This window comes from Hyperolius riggenbachi, chromosome 3 (genome assembly GCF_040937935.1).
Source record: "Hyperolius riggenbachi isolate aHypRig1 chromosome 3, aHypRig1.pri, whole genome shotgun sequence".
NCBI lineage: Eukaryota > Metazoa > Chordata > Amphibia > Anura > Hyperoliidae > Hyperolius > Hyperolius riggenbachi.
Window position 1 is genome coordinate 90,855,489 of NC_090648.1, and position 18,114 is coordinate 90,873,602.

At 42.7% G+C, this 18,114-nt stretch overlaps 1 protein-coding gene across 7 annotated transcripts in view; it reads left to right on the forward strand.

Annotated features, from left to right (window-relative positions):
• WIZ (WIZ zinc finger) overlaps positions 1-18,114 on the forward strand; it is a 130,128-nt gene that overhangs the window by 42,706 nt on the left and 69,308 nt on the right. For 6 of the 7 annotated variants that reach the window (XM_068274560.1, XM_068274556.1, XM_068274562.1 and 3 more), the window contains exons 2-4: positions 692-1,035; positions 4,798-4,855; positions 5,513-7,038. In XM_068274560.1, coding sequence (XP_068130661.1) covers positions 810-1,035; positions 4,798-4,855; positions 5,513-7,038 — 1,810 coding nt within the window. In that variant the 5' untranslated portion in view covers positions 692-809. The remainder of the gene's footprint in view (positions 1-691; positions 1,036-4,797; positions 4,856-5,512; positions 7,039-18,114) is intronic. The other variant, XM_068274558.1, reaches the window with a different exon arrangement.

Here is an 18,114-nt window from a genome sequence, read left to right on the forward strand (position 1 = left end):
TTTCTTTACCATCTTATCACACTAACCCTCCCTCTATTTACGCCTAACACTAACCTTTGTGACTGATTTGGTAATGATTTATTTTGTGACGGCTCAGTAGTGGGTACACTTATGTCTCTCTTGGTGTGTTAATATTATTACTATAATACTTTGTAAAGATTTGTTTATTCTTTGCTAATATAACATAAAGGATTTCCGAGAAAACCGTATGTAGTCGTTACTTTTTTATCTTCATTATTGTATGATGCCTTTACAGCTATGTGAGTTGATAGTGTACTAGCTAAGGGCTCTGCCTCTTACACCGGAGACCTGGGTTCCAATCTCTGGTCTTCCTGTTCCGTAAGCCAGCGCCTATTCTGTGAGGAGTCCTTGGGCAAGACTCCCTAACTCTGCTACCTCCTATTGAATGCGCCCTAGTGGCTGCAGCTCTGGCACTTTGGGTCCGCCAGGAGAAAAGTGCGATATAAATGTGTCTTGTCTATGTTTAGGTTAGAAAATAGCTTTTTATAAAAGAACTGTGTTTTCTTTTCTTTTGTTTGTTGTTGATCAAATCTTCTAACTTTTCTCATTTCTGTTTTGTTTTTGTTTGTTTTTTTTCCTTTTTCTCATTACTACTTACTTTTCTCTTGCACCTTCTTCCTTTTGGTGCCCATGCTTTGGAATGCCCATTTTGCCACTACACAACTTTCAGATCTTCCATCCTGCTGTTTTTTGACATCACCACGGCGTGCTAGATATCATCCTTCACTCTGCTGTCCTCCATTTTTTCCTTATTGGTTCACCACTTCCTTCTCTTAATATTGCACCTCATGGAAGACGTTCACCCTTCATACCTGCCTGGACAGGAAGATGTGGATGTGCCCTACTCACTGCCATCACTTGGGCAGAATGAAGTTTGTGCCCCCATGCCATGCCCCGGAGGTGTGGAGATTGTGCTTGTGGGTGGTGGAGAACCAACAGTTGGTGCATATCCCGAAGAGACCGGTGTCCTCCCTTCCTACTCCCACATTGGCTATCGAGAGGAGAGCAGAGAAGGTGAGTAGGGCGGGTCTGTTCTCTTTAATATACTTTTTAAATTAGTTTTATTGGTGATCTGTATCATACGTCTGTACAAGGGTCAGTTCAAATTTGTTTCAAAACCATATCCGTGACTCCGTTTTGGGGGCCGGACCAAAACCGGAGCCACGGATACCAATGTTAAAAATGGCAGTCTTTACTGAATATAAATACTTATCCGTGGGCGATACGGGTTGAAAAACTGAATGGAGGGTCTGGACTTGTCGGGACTTCACGGACTCCGGACTGGACTTCACGGAGCCCGGATACACGGAGGGGTAGTGGCAGGCAGTGCAAAACCGGATCTCCCTCTACATAGACAAAGAAACGGAGGGAGATACGGATTGCCTACTACCTGCTCCTCCCCTCCGCAGATATAGGCTAGGGGGGGAAGCAGCCAAGACGGGTGCAGCAGGTACAGCTCACCCGGGTCCCCCCATCCCCGCTCCCCCTCCAGCTATTTGCGCAAAGGTAATGTATGCAGCGAGCGGGGAAGCTTACCTTCCTTCCTCCGACAACTGAAGTATAGAGGGCGGCATTGCAGGAAGTCACGCGGCGAGCGGTGGAACGCAAGGAAGGAAGTGCTTCCCTGCTTGCTGCATACATTAACATTTGCAAAAATTGATCCAGACACAGATCCAATCTGGAATGGCTCTAGTGTGGACCGAGCCTAATTCAAGCCAGTAGTGCAACAGTTCTTCTACCACTACCACTGAGCATGCATGGAAAGATTTTTCTTTGCTACCAAAAAAATACAATAAAAGTCCATCAGTCCTTACTGATGTCATTAAAGGACACCTGACCTGAAAACAAACCTGTAAAATAAGCATATGCACACAATACTGACCCCTTGCAGACTCCATCCAGCATCTTCTAATGACCCTCTGTTGTCCTCTTTGGCCGCCGCTCCTTTTTCAAAATCCGGCACCTCCATATTGAAAATGGCTCTGACGCCGGAAGACCTTCCAGGGCCAGCAGTTCTTCAGCATCAAAATGCTCATTCAGGACACTTGGAATTGAGCTTAGTAGGGCAGAGAGGGGCTTGAATGGGGAAGGAAAGGGGGTGTGAGTGGGACGGACAGACACCAGAAGCGTGCCTCTTCCTATTTAAAAGTTTGACTTTCTCTGGAAGTGAAAAAATTCTGCTGGGGATTACAGGGGCAAGGGGGAGCGCACACAGTAACGGACAGTGCATAGAGGTATATACCAGCGCATAGAACATACCTCTGTGCTTAGTTTAAATAATTCAAAGTCGGGTCAGGTATCCTTTAAGGACATGCAATAGATATGATCGTTTTTTTCCAGCATAATGTCTTCTTTATATTTTCCAGAGGTCATCTTTCAGGATTGTACAATATTTTCTCTCAACACAGGGAACACTTTGATGAACATGTAAAATGTTTTCTGTGGCACCAGATACTCAAACTACTTTCAACTAGACATGAGAACCATTGTGGTTTATTTTCTTATACTTGCCTGTTGTCCTAAGTGAGTGGCCATATTTGAGAAGGCCAGTGTGTCTATGAATGTACTTTACTGGGAGATTGTCCTGGACGTTCTATTTTCTCTGATCCTTGATGGCCACAATGTCTACACTCTTTAGTCCACCCTGAGGAATTGACATGGCTCAGTGCACTTTTGTAAAATGTTTTGTATCGAAAGACCACACCGTTTTTAGAAGAGGCCAAAAAACATCTAATATACCATCTTAAAAAACTGTAGGTATGATTTTTTTTTGTACTTTGTACATAGGAGCCATAACTTGCCTTGCCACTCAAGAACTCCAAGAATAAACATTCACTCAAAGTTGTGCAAAGTGCGATTCTTTTTTTCACATATGATCCTTATTATTTTTGTTCTACCTATTTAACTGCATTTTTCATTTTATAATTCCTTGTTCACTATTTGGCTCAAGTTAAGTTTTTATATTCATTAAATAGAGCATTAATATTGTGTTATCAGTGTAATTTATTGAATATATATTTTTAAAGTGCCTGAAATGGGGCTTCAAAGTATTCTTGAAGTGGGGATAAATCAGCATTATCTTTTTTTTTAAATCTTCATTAGTATAGAGGAGTCATCCACGGTGGCAAGCTCTGTTGATACCTGGCTGTTGGAGTCATTATCTAGAGCATGAGGTGGATAAGGTCCCTTTCTCTCATATCTTCCCACGTACTGATATAAATCCTTCCACTCTCCTCATCATCATGCTTGGTGAAGGGAAGGGTAGCGAGGACAACTAGGTGACTACTTCTTTTTTTCGCTGGGTTTGCCCAGGGCTTGCCAGAGTGGATATCCCCACTAAACTAGAGAGGATTGGCAGAGTAATACGAGCAGGAGCAGTATGAGCAGTGATATGAGCAGGAAGGAATTGAGAACTTTTGTTGCTTCCAGAAATGTAAGGATTGTCACTTGATCTGACCCTTTACATTGATATTGGACAACAGTCCCATGTTTTTGCAGCTCCACTGTGCGATTTAGCGACTCCTGGTTTAGATTTTCCACAACAGAGACAGATGCCTCTTTCTGCTACCCTTTCCATAAACGTAAACTGAGAAAGCCAAAACACCTCTTCATGTGCTGTGATAGTTGTTTGATTGTGTTTAGCTAAAATGCATATAAAGACCGTACCAGCTTTAAACATTTAAGATGCTTATTACCACACATGATTTCTCTATCAAGTTGGACAAAAAAAAATAGGTTTTTAGCCTGGGCAAGGAGTATGGGTACATCAGGATGAGACATCTATCATTTCACCCTGTGCCCAAATTTGCCTGTGCCTTCTTTTTAATATATGCATTCGTGCTTGGGATTCCAGTTTGCTAAATTTGTTAGGAGTTTCCTCTAAAGTGGCTGGATAGTCTGCTGTTTAAGTGTTCTGCCTCTTACACAGGAGACCAGGGTTCGAATTTCTGCTCTACCTGTTCAGTAAGCCAGAACCTATTCATTAGGAGACCTTAGACAAGACTCCCTAACACTACCACTCCCTATAGAGCTAGTCCTAGTGGCTGCAGCTCTGGCGCTTTGAGTCCATCAGAAGAAGAGTGCGATATCAATGTTCTGGGAAAAGATTGGCAGCGCTCAATCAAGCACTGAAATCTTCCTGTTCTTTAGCAAATGTGTACACCATTTATGGCTAGCAGCCTCAGGTTCATACTATGTTTTCACTGTCAGCTAGTGGTTAGGTCTCTTCCGAGAGCGCACATTATCGTCGTGGAAGAGTCTAGTACTGAACAATCAGTGCACAGGCTGTCCTTGAAGCCAACGTCCTCCTTTGCTGCCTCTGTTTTGAATGCAAGTTGTGTAATCTGCCCGTGTGTGGGCTCTGCACATCAATGCAGCTGGTCAACTTGGACGCAGCCTGTATTTGGAAGCGCTGCCAATATCTCCTGCGATATAAATGTTCTGTGTCTGTGTCTTATGATGTTAACAATGTTTTTCTACAAACACGGTTTTTCCTAAGATGTGATACACCACCATCAGGACCTTTCAGTTTTTTTTTGTATATTTTAAAATTCTTCAATAAAAACAATGGAACAGAAATTAATTTAAAAAAAAAAAAGGGGGGGGGGGGCATAGGTCATTCAAGAAATGTAGCAGAACATTGCTTATTTTGGGAAGAGAATTGTCTGAAGAGTTTTTTAGTGGTCATTCTTCTCAAATCAGGCCATTTATTGCCAACCTTAAGATATATAAAATACTTATTTTCTTTATAACTCTTTATTTGTTTTTGTCTTTTAGGGATGAGACTATCTCACTGTAGAGAACTGGATGGGATAAACTGTGGCATAGTGGGACGGTAAGAATTTGCATGAAATTTTGATCATGAGTTCCTGGTTGATTACTTACCTTTGTTTTGGGTGTTGAAGTATTTTTGTATATATTCATGACATCATTTTTCCATTAACCACTTAGTGGGCTTGATTCACTAAACCGTGATAGCTCAAAGATCACACCTTATCAAAGATCACACCTTATCAAAGATCACACCTTATCAAAAGATATCACACCTTATCAAAAGATATCACACCTTATCAACGTGAACACGCCTTATCAGAATAGCATAGCGAGCACTACGAACTTATGCCTGCTAATTGGCAATGGCACTCGTCCTGCCCTGAACCCTTCCGGGGTAATAGCTCTCGCTATGCTACTCTGATAAGGTGTGATATCTGATATCTTTAATAAGGTGTGATATCTTTGTTAAGGTGTGATATATTTTCATAAGGTGTGATATTTGAGTTGTCGCAGTTTAGTGAATCAAGCCCAATGAGTGATATTTTAAACACGAGTCAGTTTCTGTCTTGTTTATTTATTTATTTTTTATAAAGTTAAGTGATATTTGATGAAAAATACTAATCAGATACACATAAATAATACAACAATAAAATCCATAAGCGTTAAAAAGGATTTGGTAGTTATGAAACTTCACCTAACCTTTGTCTAACTTCTTCAGCCCAGAGCAAGACCATCTGCCTTCTACTAAATTTACTCTTCCACCTCCTGACCATAGTGACATCCACCACATTGGTCCTCGCCAGCCATCAACTCATACCACTCCCTGGAGGTTCACGGAGTCTCATGAAGAAATGGATAGGGAATCTGATGGAATACCGCCAGAGGAACAGTATTTGCAGCACAGAAGATTTGAATGGACTTCAGGCTTTGAAGATGGAGAAGGTCAGTCACAGTTAGTGATGGTGAGGTCAGACACAGCACCAGTTACTATGCCAACCTTCAGAAGAGCACTGCAGTCAGGAAGGACCAATGAAGTTTGGCAAGATGGAAATTATTCAGAAGAGGATGCGCATGTAGAGGTGGAAGAGGAAAAAGAGGCTGAAGAAGGCTCTGTCTATACTTGCATTGAGTGCAGTATTTACTTCAAGAAGAAAGCCCATCTGTTAGACCACATGTTTCAGCACACCCAGGAGGGAGAAGGGGAGGGTGAACAAGGGGTAGAAGGTCCTCACACCTGTGGAGAATGTGGTAAGGGATTTGGAGATGAGAAAAGTCTGGAATCTCACCGCCAACTTCACCAGGAGTCCAGGAAAAAAATAATAGAAGAAATAGGCAAACTTGAGAATTTGACTGATGAAGGCCGAGATGCTCGTCTCCAGTGCCCAAAATGCCTGTTTGGCACTAACTCTTCCAAGGTCTTTGTTCAGCATGCAAAGACCCATGTGAAGAAAATTGGTGGGGATACTCGACCAGCTTCATCATCTTTCAAGTCATCAACCGAGATCATAGATGGTTCTGAAACAACAGAACCTGCAAGTGAAGGGTTATGGAAGCCTTCAGAAGCAGAAACTGCAGTTGAGCAAGTATGGAAAATGGATGCATCTCAGTCTGTGAAGCAAGGACCTAGCAAGATAAAAGGGAAACCTCCTGTTAGAGAAGGGTCTCAGAGTTTTGTGCATGAGAAGCAACATGTAGGAGGAGAAAGCCATACACCTAGAAAGTCAGTCAGATTGCCTGAGGCTGCAGTACAGCTAAAAAGGCGGTTTCGAGAGGCTCTTAAAGCTGCTAGTGGACGTGAGGAAGACCAGAGAAGACAACTGAGGCAAGAAGTGGCTGTTGTTGTATTGCAGAACATTGAATCTAAGAAAAAGCGAACAAAGGGACATCAGCCTTGCGGGTATGGAAAGAAACTTCCTGTAAGTAAAAATATGTTTTCACGTGGCGCTCTTAGCCACCATTTGCCCCAAGATGAGTGGGTTGATGATGGGGAAGATGATATTTCTTTAGATACCTTGTTAATGGACCCTAAATATGCAAACCAACTTGAAGCACTTGGACTAAGGAGTGAGGAACGGGAGTGTCCTTATTGTCCTGATCGCTTCCATAATGGAATAGGTCTTGCCAACCATGTGCGGGGCCACTTGAACAGAGTTGGCGTAAGCTACAATGTACGACATTTCATATCTGCCGAGGAAGTAAAGGCCATTGAGCAGAACTACTCCTTCCAGAAGAAACGTAAGAAAGGTGAGTGTAGACTTGATATTGTCTCTTTTCACTGGCAGTACCTGTCTTAGGACAGTGATGCAAAGCATTTATATTAGCAATTGTTGAAGGGTTGTTATAAACTCAATTTCAGTGATGTCAGTTGATCTAAACAAGTGCTGTTCACCTGGTGACCCACCTGGACAATTTTTTGTGTCAGTCTCCCACCTCTGACAAGCCCACCTCTTGTTTGCACTTGGCTCTGCCCCCCAAAGCCAAGACATAGATGCCCCACCCTCTCCAGCTGAAAAATCCGGTGTTAGCCATGCCAGCTGGACAGCACTGATTTAAACCAATCTGCTAATTTTTTAATTTCTCTTATAAATATACAATGCAGGGGTTACCTCTAAAGATGAACACATTAATAAGTCTTGAACTTAACGTCTTTACAATAGTGTTGACACTTTAGATGAACTTTTATGAACTTTTCATTGATCGGTTACTGAGAAGACTTATTTACTTGATAGTAAATGAGAAAAAGCACCAATTGACCATAGCAGCCAGTATAAAAGAATAGATTCTGAATGATCCTTGTGAAGAAGAAAGATACAGTTCTGTTTTCATAATTAATCCCTGGGGTGGCTCTTTTCAAATGCTACTGGTAACAAAATACAAAGATGAAAATGACAGTTGCAGTATGTAATCCCAGATCTCTTCTAGGACTTTGGCACTGCACAGAAAGTTTGAAGCCTGTTGACTGTATTTGGGCCAAAGATCGCAAGCCATTTTTAGACACACTGCTCTATGGCAAAATTGCCCACAGTTGTTAAACACATGTAAAACCATTATGTGCTATGGTGTATTCTGTGTCAGTGGCACTGCAATTACATTATTTGTTCAGTTTTCATATTTTTTGTAGAGTTTTTATATAGTCTATCTCAGTGTTTCTCAAACCTGTCCTTGTGACTCCCCAGCAGTGCATGTTTTGCAGGCAACCTCACCAAGGTACAGGTGGGGTAATTAGTGTCTTGGCTACATGGAATCCACCTAGCTGAGATACTAATTGCCACATAGGTGAGGTTACACGCAAAACATGCACCATTAGGGATCACAAGGACAGGTTTGAGAAACCAATGACCTATCTGATGTAGGCCGTACTTCAGTTCATAAATCGGGTATGTCCAAACCCAGTCATGGAGGGCCGTGTCATGCTAGGATGGACAGAGAAATGGAGAAATGTTTTCTACTTTATGAACCACACCTTTCCTGATTCAATCCCATCAATTGATTTTAGCTGTGCCAAAAAGGTGAGGGGACCTCAGCCCCATAGGACTGGAGTTGGACATCCCTGTCATAAATGACTGTTTTGAGTGTGAAAATTGTATTATGTAACCTAAAGAACACCTGAACTGAGTTTAATATGGAAGCAGCCATCTTCATTTCCATGTAAAAGATAACTGCAGTTTTGGAGGAATTGGCCTTGTGCACACTGTCACCGGAATGGCAGTAAATCTGTCCATGCTAATAAGAAAATTGGCACACTTGCATTGCTTTTTTTTTTTTTTTCCTCAATTAACTTTTAGGTATACATATGAACTGTAGCCTAAATATTGATGATCAAGAAACTAACTGATTTATGAAAATGAGAATATAAATGCTGTCGACCAATACACTTTTTAGGTCCTGTTTTTGACTCCCCTATGTAGCTAAGCCAGTGCTGTGTCTGATCGTGCTGCCCTAAAATTTACACTGCCCGGCATGGGCAGTACAATCCCGTGCTGCCAGATTTCCTATGTTGTTAAGCTATGGGCGATATCTCCGGAGCCACACTTACTACAGTCCCCTAATTTTGTGGGTATGGAGTGGAGCCCCCCCGAACTACCTATGTACCAAATTGCCGCCCCCGTCTCACTGGTTCACAAGATATGTTTGCATACTCTATCTCAGGAACCAGCAGCGTTTAGGGGCTGCAGTTTGGCACAGTCGTAGTTTGGGGGGTCTCTCCATACCCATCATTTGGGGAGTATAGGAGACGTGGCTGCAGGGATATTTTTGGGTAATCATTTCAAACTTTCCACTGAGCATGCGTGTTACTCGGTGAGTAAGACAGCTCTAGGGCAGCACAAACAGGCACTGCAACTGCATTTCAGGTCCACCATAGTCTCTCCTGTAGACCAGAAGATGTAGGCAACTCCAGCAGTGAGAAGGATCTGCCCAGAAACCACATCATTATCAGCCCCTCCTACTCCAAGATTGCATACATTACCTGCATAAAGTATTTCTATCCAACAGTCACATTGCTCTACCTCAGGTGAGCCCTAAAGCTCCAGACACACATGAGAACTGCTGCCCAGCAGGGATCGTAACTTGATAGCTTGGGTGACAGCAAGCTTTTAAGCTAGTGGCGCGTTCTTTTGCAGCAATGTGCAACGGAGCAGGCAAGGTGAGGAGAACTATGTCCTTGCCCAAGTCGATCTGCAAGGTGGATCGACCACTGACTCATTGAGGTGTGTTGGGGTCTCTTTACACATGGTAAATTCTGGCAGCCATGACTGAGAACTGTCTATTGTGTGTACAACGCTTAAAGGGTACCTAAAGTGAAATAAATGTGGGCAGTTTAACTTACGCGGGGCCCCGTGCAGTCTTCCTGGTCCCTCGCCGTCATTCTGCTCTTCTCCCTTCAGCCACTGTACCCCTCCAGAAGCTGACTGACTGGACCAATCATGGGCTACTGCACATGCACGGCCCTGCAGTTGCAATTTTTATGAACTGCGCAGGTCCAGTACGCTTACATTTAAGGGAGCACGATCAGGAAGTGCACAGCCCGATGCTGGGCATTCAGCTTTTGGAATAGCACAGCAGCTGAAGGGAGAAGTATGGAATAACTGTGAGGGACCAGAAAGACTGCAAGGGGCTGGAGGAAGCCCCAGATAAGCTAAACTGCCCACATTGATTTCACTTTAGGCTCCATTTAGCACAGAAACTAGCACTGGGCCATTGGTGCTTGCTGTATGCATAGTGATAGACTTCTAGCTGGCCATTTCGAAACGCAATAAAAAAAAATTGTTCTGGCTGACTTTCTGTGATGTCACAGCTCTCACAGGATAGTCCCCTAACATTAGTCAGTATGCCATCCATTCGAGAATTTTCAAAAAGGGAATTGGTGATGCTGCTTCTATATTTCCGGTTTTCTATAAAGTGAATCTGTGTCCAACTGTCTATGGAGTAAGATTCGGGGCCTAAATTGTGCCCACCATTTCCTGTCTCAATCGGCTATTCCCATTGGCCTACTGTTGCTATGAATGGTCATGTGATATCGGTAACTGGATTAGTTGCTGCTGATCTAATGAGAGTTCACTGATATCAACTATTGCTAGGTACACACAATACAATTTGCTGGCAGATTTACTGCCAGATCGAATATTTCCAACAGGTCCAATCTGATTTCCGATCGATGTTCCATAGAAGTGAATGGAAAATCAATTGAAAATCAGATCGGACCTGTTGGAAATAGTCGACCTGGCAGCAAATTGTATTGTGTGTACCTAGTATTAGTAAATGAGGAAGAGGCAGGTTGATTTATGACTTTCTCTCCATCCTAAACAATTAGACACAGGTTCACTAATTCTATTCATTGTAGCTATAATTTACATATACAGTGCTGCCGATAATTATCCATACCCCTAGCAAATTTTGACTTAAAGTTACTAAGTTACTTTTATTCAAAAAACAAGTAATTTTTTTTGATGGGAAATAACATAGGTGTCTCCCAAAAGATATGACAGTGTACAAGAGGCATTATTGTGGGGGAAAACATTCTGAGCTTTTATTTACATTTGAGCAAAAAGCGTCCAGTCCAAAATTATTTATACCATTCACAAATTGTCTGCTTGTGGGAAAATCCAAAGTTTTATACCAGTGATGGCTAACCTTGGCACTCCAGCTGTAGTGGAACTACAAGTCCCATGAGGCATTGCAATTCTTTGACAGCTCTAAGCATAACTCAGGGAGGCAGAGGCATGATGGGATTTGTAGTCTTGTCACAGCTGGAGTGCCAAGGTTAGCCATCACTGTTCTATACCATTCCAAATAGTCCAAGCTGTTCTAATGCATACTAAATACCTTGATTAATTGGGAACGGCTGTTTAAATCAACTCAAAAGATAAAAAACGGCAGCTCTCTGCAGTTGGTTTGTGGGACAGTCATGGCAAAGACAAAGGAGCTCAGTGAGGATTTGTGCTCACAAGTCAGGAAAGGGCTATAAGGCCATTTCTAAATGTTTTCAATTACCAGTGGCTACAGTGCAAAGTTTTATTAAAAAATACAACATGGTGGAAAGTCTGAGGAATGGTCGGACGCCAAAAGTGACACCTGTACTAGGCAGGAGGATAGTGAGGTGAAAAAGAATCCAAGGATCACCACCAAGACCATCCTGGTGAATCCGGGCTCTGCTGGTGGCAGTGTCTAAAGGCAGACAATCCAACGGACACTGCACACTGCTGTGTTCCACGGATGCAGACCAAGGAGGACGTCACTTCTCCAGATAAGGCACACAAAATCTTGCTTGGTCTTTGCAAATGCTCATCCGGACAAAGAAGAAGACTTCTGGTCTTCTGTGTTATGGTCAGATGAAACAAATTGTTTGGTCACAATGATGTTTCCTTCATTTGGCATAAAAAAGGAGAAGCCTTCAACCCAAAAAACACAACCCCCACTGTCAAACATGGTGGTGGGAACCTAATGCTTTGGGGGTATTTTTCAGCCAATGGACCAGGGAACCTAATCACAGTAAATGGCAACATGAAAAAAGAGCAATACATGAGGATTCTCAACAACATCAGGCAGTCTGCAGAGAAACTTGGCCTTGGCCACTAGTGGACATTTCAGCATGACAATGACCCAAAACACACAGCAAAAGTGGTGACGAAATGGTTAGCAGACAACAACATGAACATTTCGAAGTGGACCTGCCAGAGTCCTGACTTCAATCCAATTGAGAATGTGTAGAGGGAGCTAAAGATCAGTGTGATGGCAAGAAGACCCTCCAACCTGAAGGATTTGGAGCTCATTGCTAAAGATAATGGGCAAAAATACCCGTGGAGACATACAAAAAGCTGGTCTACAATTATAGGAAGTGCTTGATTGCTGTGATAGCCAATAAAGGCTTTTTTATTGATTATTGAGAAGGGTATGAATAATTTTGGACTGGACACTTTTTGCTCATATGTAAATAAAAGCTGCGATTCCCCCCTCCCCCCCCCCACCCCTACAATAATGCATCTTGTACATTGTCTGATCTTTTGGGAGACACCTATATCATTCCCTATAAAAAAAAAAAAAAACTTGCTGGTTGAATTAAAGTAACTTTAAGTCAAAATTTGCCAGGAGTATGAATAATTATGGGCAGTACTGTACATAGTGTTTGAAAAATGGTCAGACTTTAAAATGGGTCTTTTTCAAGTTACCATGAATACAGAATGTGTATTACATGCAGCACTTTGTGTAGTATGATTTGATATGGGTTAAAGTTTTTTTTTTTTACTGTGTTTGTGTTTATTGACTCATTGGGCTTGATTCACAAAAGAGTGCTAACTGTTAGCACGGCAGTTTTCGCGCGAATCGATAGCGGTTTTGCGCGCAAACTCGAATTTTCGCGCCAAAACTATCGATTTCGCAGGAAAATTCACGTTTGCGAGCGAAAACGTTATCGCGCGCAATGCGAAAATTCGCGCAAAAACGGCCGTGCTACCAGTTAACACTCTTTTTTGTGAATCAAGCCCATTGTATTTATTGATATAGATCTAACATGCTGATCAGTTCACTATTCAGGTTTTGACATTTATAGTTAGTTATAAATATTTAGGTTGTATTACTGTTATGTTACATAATTCAATCAGCCTCAGTAGATGTCAAACCAAAAATACAGGTGAAACTTGAAAAAGTGTGCAAAAGTCCATTTATTAGTAATTCAACTTAAAATGTGAAACGAATATATGAAAAAGAGCCATTACATGCAAAGCGAGATATTTCAAGCCATTGTTATCATTCTAAAGATTATGGCTTACAGCTTATGAGAACCCCAAAATTTAAAATCTCAGACCTTTAGAATGTTGTGAAATGTTCAATATTCTAGGCTCAAAGTGTCAGACACTAATCAGTTAATTAATCCAAAAAGCCTGCAATGGGTTCCTATCTCATATATTTCACTTTTTAAGTTGAATTGCTGAAATAAATGGACTTTAGTAAGATATTCTTATTTTTCGAGTTTCACCTGTGCTTGATTGATTGAGCTATGAATAGTTTCATGGTTTCAGGAAAACCTCTGAACTCTATTGTCTACATATAAAACATTACACTGTGTCACGTCACTAGTTTGGAGCTACTATCACTTTCAAGTCAACAGCTAGCAGTTCAGATTGGGATTTGTACTTTCACAGTAACTAAAGTCACACGTCAGCAGGTCAATACATCTCATACCATAGAAGAAGGGAGAAAAAAACATGCTGATTGACTAAAATGTATAGGACCATGTGCAATTAAGTTTGTATATAAATAAATACTTTTTTTTAGCACTTGAAAAAGTACCAAAAAGGAGGAGAAAGGGTACTACAGAAATTATTTCGAGTATTTTCTTGCTTGCTGGTGGTTTTAAAAGATATTTTATTGACAAGGTGTGAAAATATCTCCTAGGGAAAACTTAGGAGAAAAAGTTAATTGCATATGGTCTCTGGGCCCTTCATTCAATTCACTTTTTCTTCTAAAGCCTTTAAAGCCACCAGCTGCCAAGAACATAGTAATAATTTTGACAGTACCTTTCCACCTACCTTTTTAGTGCTGAAAAGTTATTTTGGAGAGAAGAGAAAAAATTATTTCCTAGGAGATACGGCAAGAGAAAAAGTAAATTGAATAAGGGCTATAAATTTAATCGGGTAACACCTAGGCAAATATGCAAGTTTTCATCTAGGTGATATTTTCACAACTTGTCAATAAAATGTCTTTTAAACCACCAGCAAGCAAAAAAGAAAAAAATACTCAAAATAATTTTGACGTTATTTTTCACCTATTTGTTGGTACTTTTCCAATTGCAAAGTGCTGAAAAGGTTTTTTTTTTTATTAAAGGGACTCCGAGCAGTGCAGAAACTATCGAAAGATGCATATCATTTTAAAGCTCTCTTTCTCCTCTTTCCAATGATATATAAACCGCTGCCCTACGCCTTTTAGTTTTCACTATTTTTGCAATTGAAATTGCCGCGGCCGTGATTTCAATCGCGAAAATAAAGAAAACTAAAAGGCGTAGGGCCGCGGTTTAGGTGTCGCCAGAAAGAGGAGATAGAGAGCTTTTTAAAATGATATCCATCTTTCCATAGTTACATTGTATTACACAGGCCGACTTTTTCTGCTGAATGGAGCTGCTGACACTGGGGAAAGTGTCGCCCTGTGTAATACAAGTAACTATGGAAAGATGGACATCATTTTAAAGCTCTCTTTCTCTATTTTCGCGATTGAAATCGTGGCCGCGGCAATTTCAATCGCGAAAATAGCGAAAACTAAAAGGCGTATGGCGGTGATTTATATATCATTGGAAAGAGGAGAAAGAGAGCTTTAAAATGATATGCATCTTTCCATAGTTTCTGCACTGCTCGGAGTCCCTTAAGGGCCCGTTTCCACTATAGCGTTACGAAATCGCCGGCGAATCACCGCAGGCAAATCGCATGCGGGTGCGATTCCGCATGCGTTTTTTGCCGCGATTTCGCATAGGTAAGGCTGTATGCGATTTTAACCATGTCACTGCCTGTGTGAATTAACATGGGTACCTATGCGAAATCGCGGCAAAAAACGCATGGGGAAAACGCATGCGATTTCCCTATTAAATACATTGCGTGCGATTCGCCTGCATTCCACACGCAGGCGAATTCTGAGGCCCCTACCCTGCAGATTTTTTCTGCACAGAAAAACGTGCGGGGAAACGCACAAGTGGACACAGTCCCATCCACTTGTACTGACTGTGCGAATCCGCATGCGTTGCCCGCATGCGGATTCGCGATAGTGGAAACGGGTCCTAAAGATAAATTATATCAGAGGAGAAGCCGTTAATTGCATATGAGTCATGGTCTTTTGTCAGTAAATAATCTGAACACAATCTGCTATTATGAAATTTAGCAGTCTGGGATAATATGCTGGGTTTTTTTTTTTACCTATGATTAAATACATATGATGGAAACCTGGATCCTTATTCAAGTTTTTTCCTTGGAGATATTTTCACACCTAATCAATAAAATGCATTTTAAGCCACCAGGAAGTAAGATAATAGAATAATTTTGATAGCAATTTATCACCTACTTTTTTCATTTGCCGAGTACTGAAAAGTTATTTTAAAGGGACTCCGAGCACCTCTCATGGGCATGCCTTCAAGACTCCGACCAGTACTGCAAAGTACTTAAAGATACACACCTTTCTGTAGCTTGTGCGCTCCTCTTTCATTTGATGCCTAAATCGCTATTCTACACCAAATTGTTTTCATTCGATTTCAATTTAAATATTGCGGCTGCCATCTTGGCTATGTTATAACTTCCGGGTCACCCCTGTCTCTTCTGTTAGAGAAGTGCATCTCTGAATGAAGCAGGAAGAGGAAGTGACACGCATGGCCATCCTCCAGAGGGGACATAGCAAAACTTTGTTGGAAGTCGTCTGGATTAAAGGCTTGCCCTTGAGAGGTGCTCCGAGTTCCTTTAAACAGAAGATGAAAAATTAGGTCTTAGGAGAAAAAGTGAATTGAACTTCTGTGATAAGCATAGGTTGTCATACATGAATGGCAACACAAATATGTCATTTTGTTTTAACTTTTGTCCATGAGGGCATATAAAGGTAGCCACTAACGGTCCAATTTCTAGTGAAAAATCGTTTGTGCAATCAGAAATTCTGATCGGAAGTGAAATCTCGTAATACATCGTTCACTACACCATCAACGAACCAATCTTTACTTCCTATCTATTACAACCAACAAGAAAATTCAAATTTTGGTTCAATGAAAATTCATTCGAGCAACATTTTTTTTCACTCGTTCATAATCGATTGTGTACACCAATGGAGATTATTTACAACCAATCTGATCAAAATTTCTGATCGCTCGACCGATTTTTCGCTAGAAATTGGTCCGTTAGTGGCCACCTTAAGAGTGCTGATTTCTGTTGCATGTGTTACCTGCGTTCAGCACAGAGGTGAGCAGTTTTAAAGGACAACTGAAGCAAAATGGATATGGAGGCTGCCATATTTTTCCTTTTAAGAAATACAAGTTGCCTGGCTGTCCTGCTGATCCTCTGCCTCTAATACTTTTAGTCATTAGCCATAGACCCTGAATAAACATGGAGCAGATCAGGTGTTTTTGACATTGTCAGACCTGACAGGATTAGCTGCATACTTCTGGTGTGATTCAGACACTACTGCAGCCAAGGAGATCAACAAGGCTGCCAGGCAACTAGTATTGTTTAAAAGGAAATAAATATGTCAGCTTCCATATTCTCACTTCAGTTGTCCTTTAACCTCTTGACGACCAGCTAACGCCGATTGGCGTAAACTGGTCGTCTGCGGGTTTCCATGGAAACGGCCGCTCGTTCGAGCGGCCTTTCCATGTCTGTTCACGGAGGGTGTCTCCGTGAACAGCCGGAGAGCCGCCGATCGCGGCTCGCCGGCAAAATGTAAACACGCGGGGAAGAAATCCCCGCTGTTTACATCATACGGCGCTGCTGCGCAGCAGCGCCGTAAGGCAGATCGGCGATCCCCGGCCTCTGATTGGCCGGGGATCGCCGGCCTATGATAGGCTGAAGCCTATCCTTCAATGCGCAGGACGGATATCCGTCCTGCGCAGCTCACAGGGGGAGGGAGAGGGAGGGAGAGGTACGGAGCGCAGAGAACGCTGCGGAGGGGGGCTTTGAAGAGCCAGCGCAGCAAGCCGGCGGCGATCAGACCCCCCCAGCAGGATATCCCCCTAGTGGGGAAAAAGGGGGTAAGTCTGATCGCCCTGGCTCTATCCTGATCTGTGCTGCGGGCTGGGGAGCCCACGTAGCACATATCAGCCATAAATCCCCTGGTCGTCAAGTAGTTAAAGTACCCCTTACCTGGTTCCCTTCCCCCACCATACTTTTAATACTGTTTAATTACTAGTGCTGCATCTAGCACACAGCACCGTCCCCCCTCCAGCGCCCCCCTGTGGCCCCGTTCTGCTCAAGTCGTAATCTTCAACTGAGCAGAATGTTGAATATGGGTGGGGAGGAAGTGGCAGCTCTTCCTCCCCTCTGCGCATCCATAATTCAGCCCCCACCACTTGCAGCTTTAGTTCCCCTCATGATTCACTGCACGCAGTGTGCGGACTTGTGGTAAGCCCGCACACAGTGCGGCTCTGGAGCCCACTGTGTGCAGTGGATCATAAGGGGAACTGTAGCGGTGAGTGGAGGGGGCTGAATTATGGATGCGCAGAGGGGAGGAAGAGCTGCCACTTCTTCCCTGCCCATATTTGATGGCAGAACGAGGCGCTGGAGGTGGGAGGATGGTGCTGTGCGCTAGTCGCACAGTACCAGTAACAAAACTATATTAAAATATCAGGTCGGGGTCAGGGGTACTTTGAGACAGCAACTGTGGTTTCCCATGATGCACCACTCCCAAATACCCAAATCATGTGAGTGATGAAGCGTGGGAAACCACATCTTTTTGTTTTAAAGAGAACCCAATGTGGGTTCTAAGAATCCTAATAGCACACAGAGGCTGGGTCTGAATATAATGCCCAGCCTCTGTTGCTATACAGTGTCGCCCACAGGCTCATCCCCCCCCCCGCGTGCTGCTGTCCCCATAAGTCAAACGCCGTGATAGTGACATCGCTAGCCGGCTGTTTACCTCTTGATGTGTCAGTCTCGCCGCTCCCCCGCCTCCTCTATGTCGCCACTCCTCGCCTGCGTCCCTTCCCTCCATGCTGATTAGAGGGAAGGGACACCGGTGGGGAGCGGCGAGACTGACACATCCAGAGATAAATAGCCAGCTATCTACATGCTGTGTGTCGCTAGCACGGCGTTTGATTTTTGGGGACAGCAGAGTGCGGGGGAGGGGGGACGCTGTATAGCAACAGAG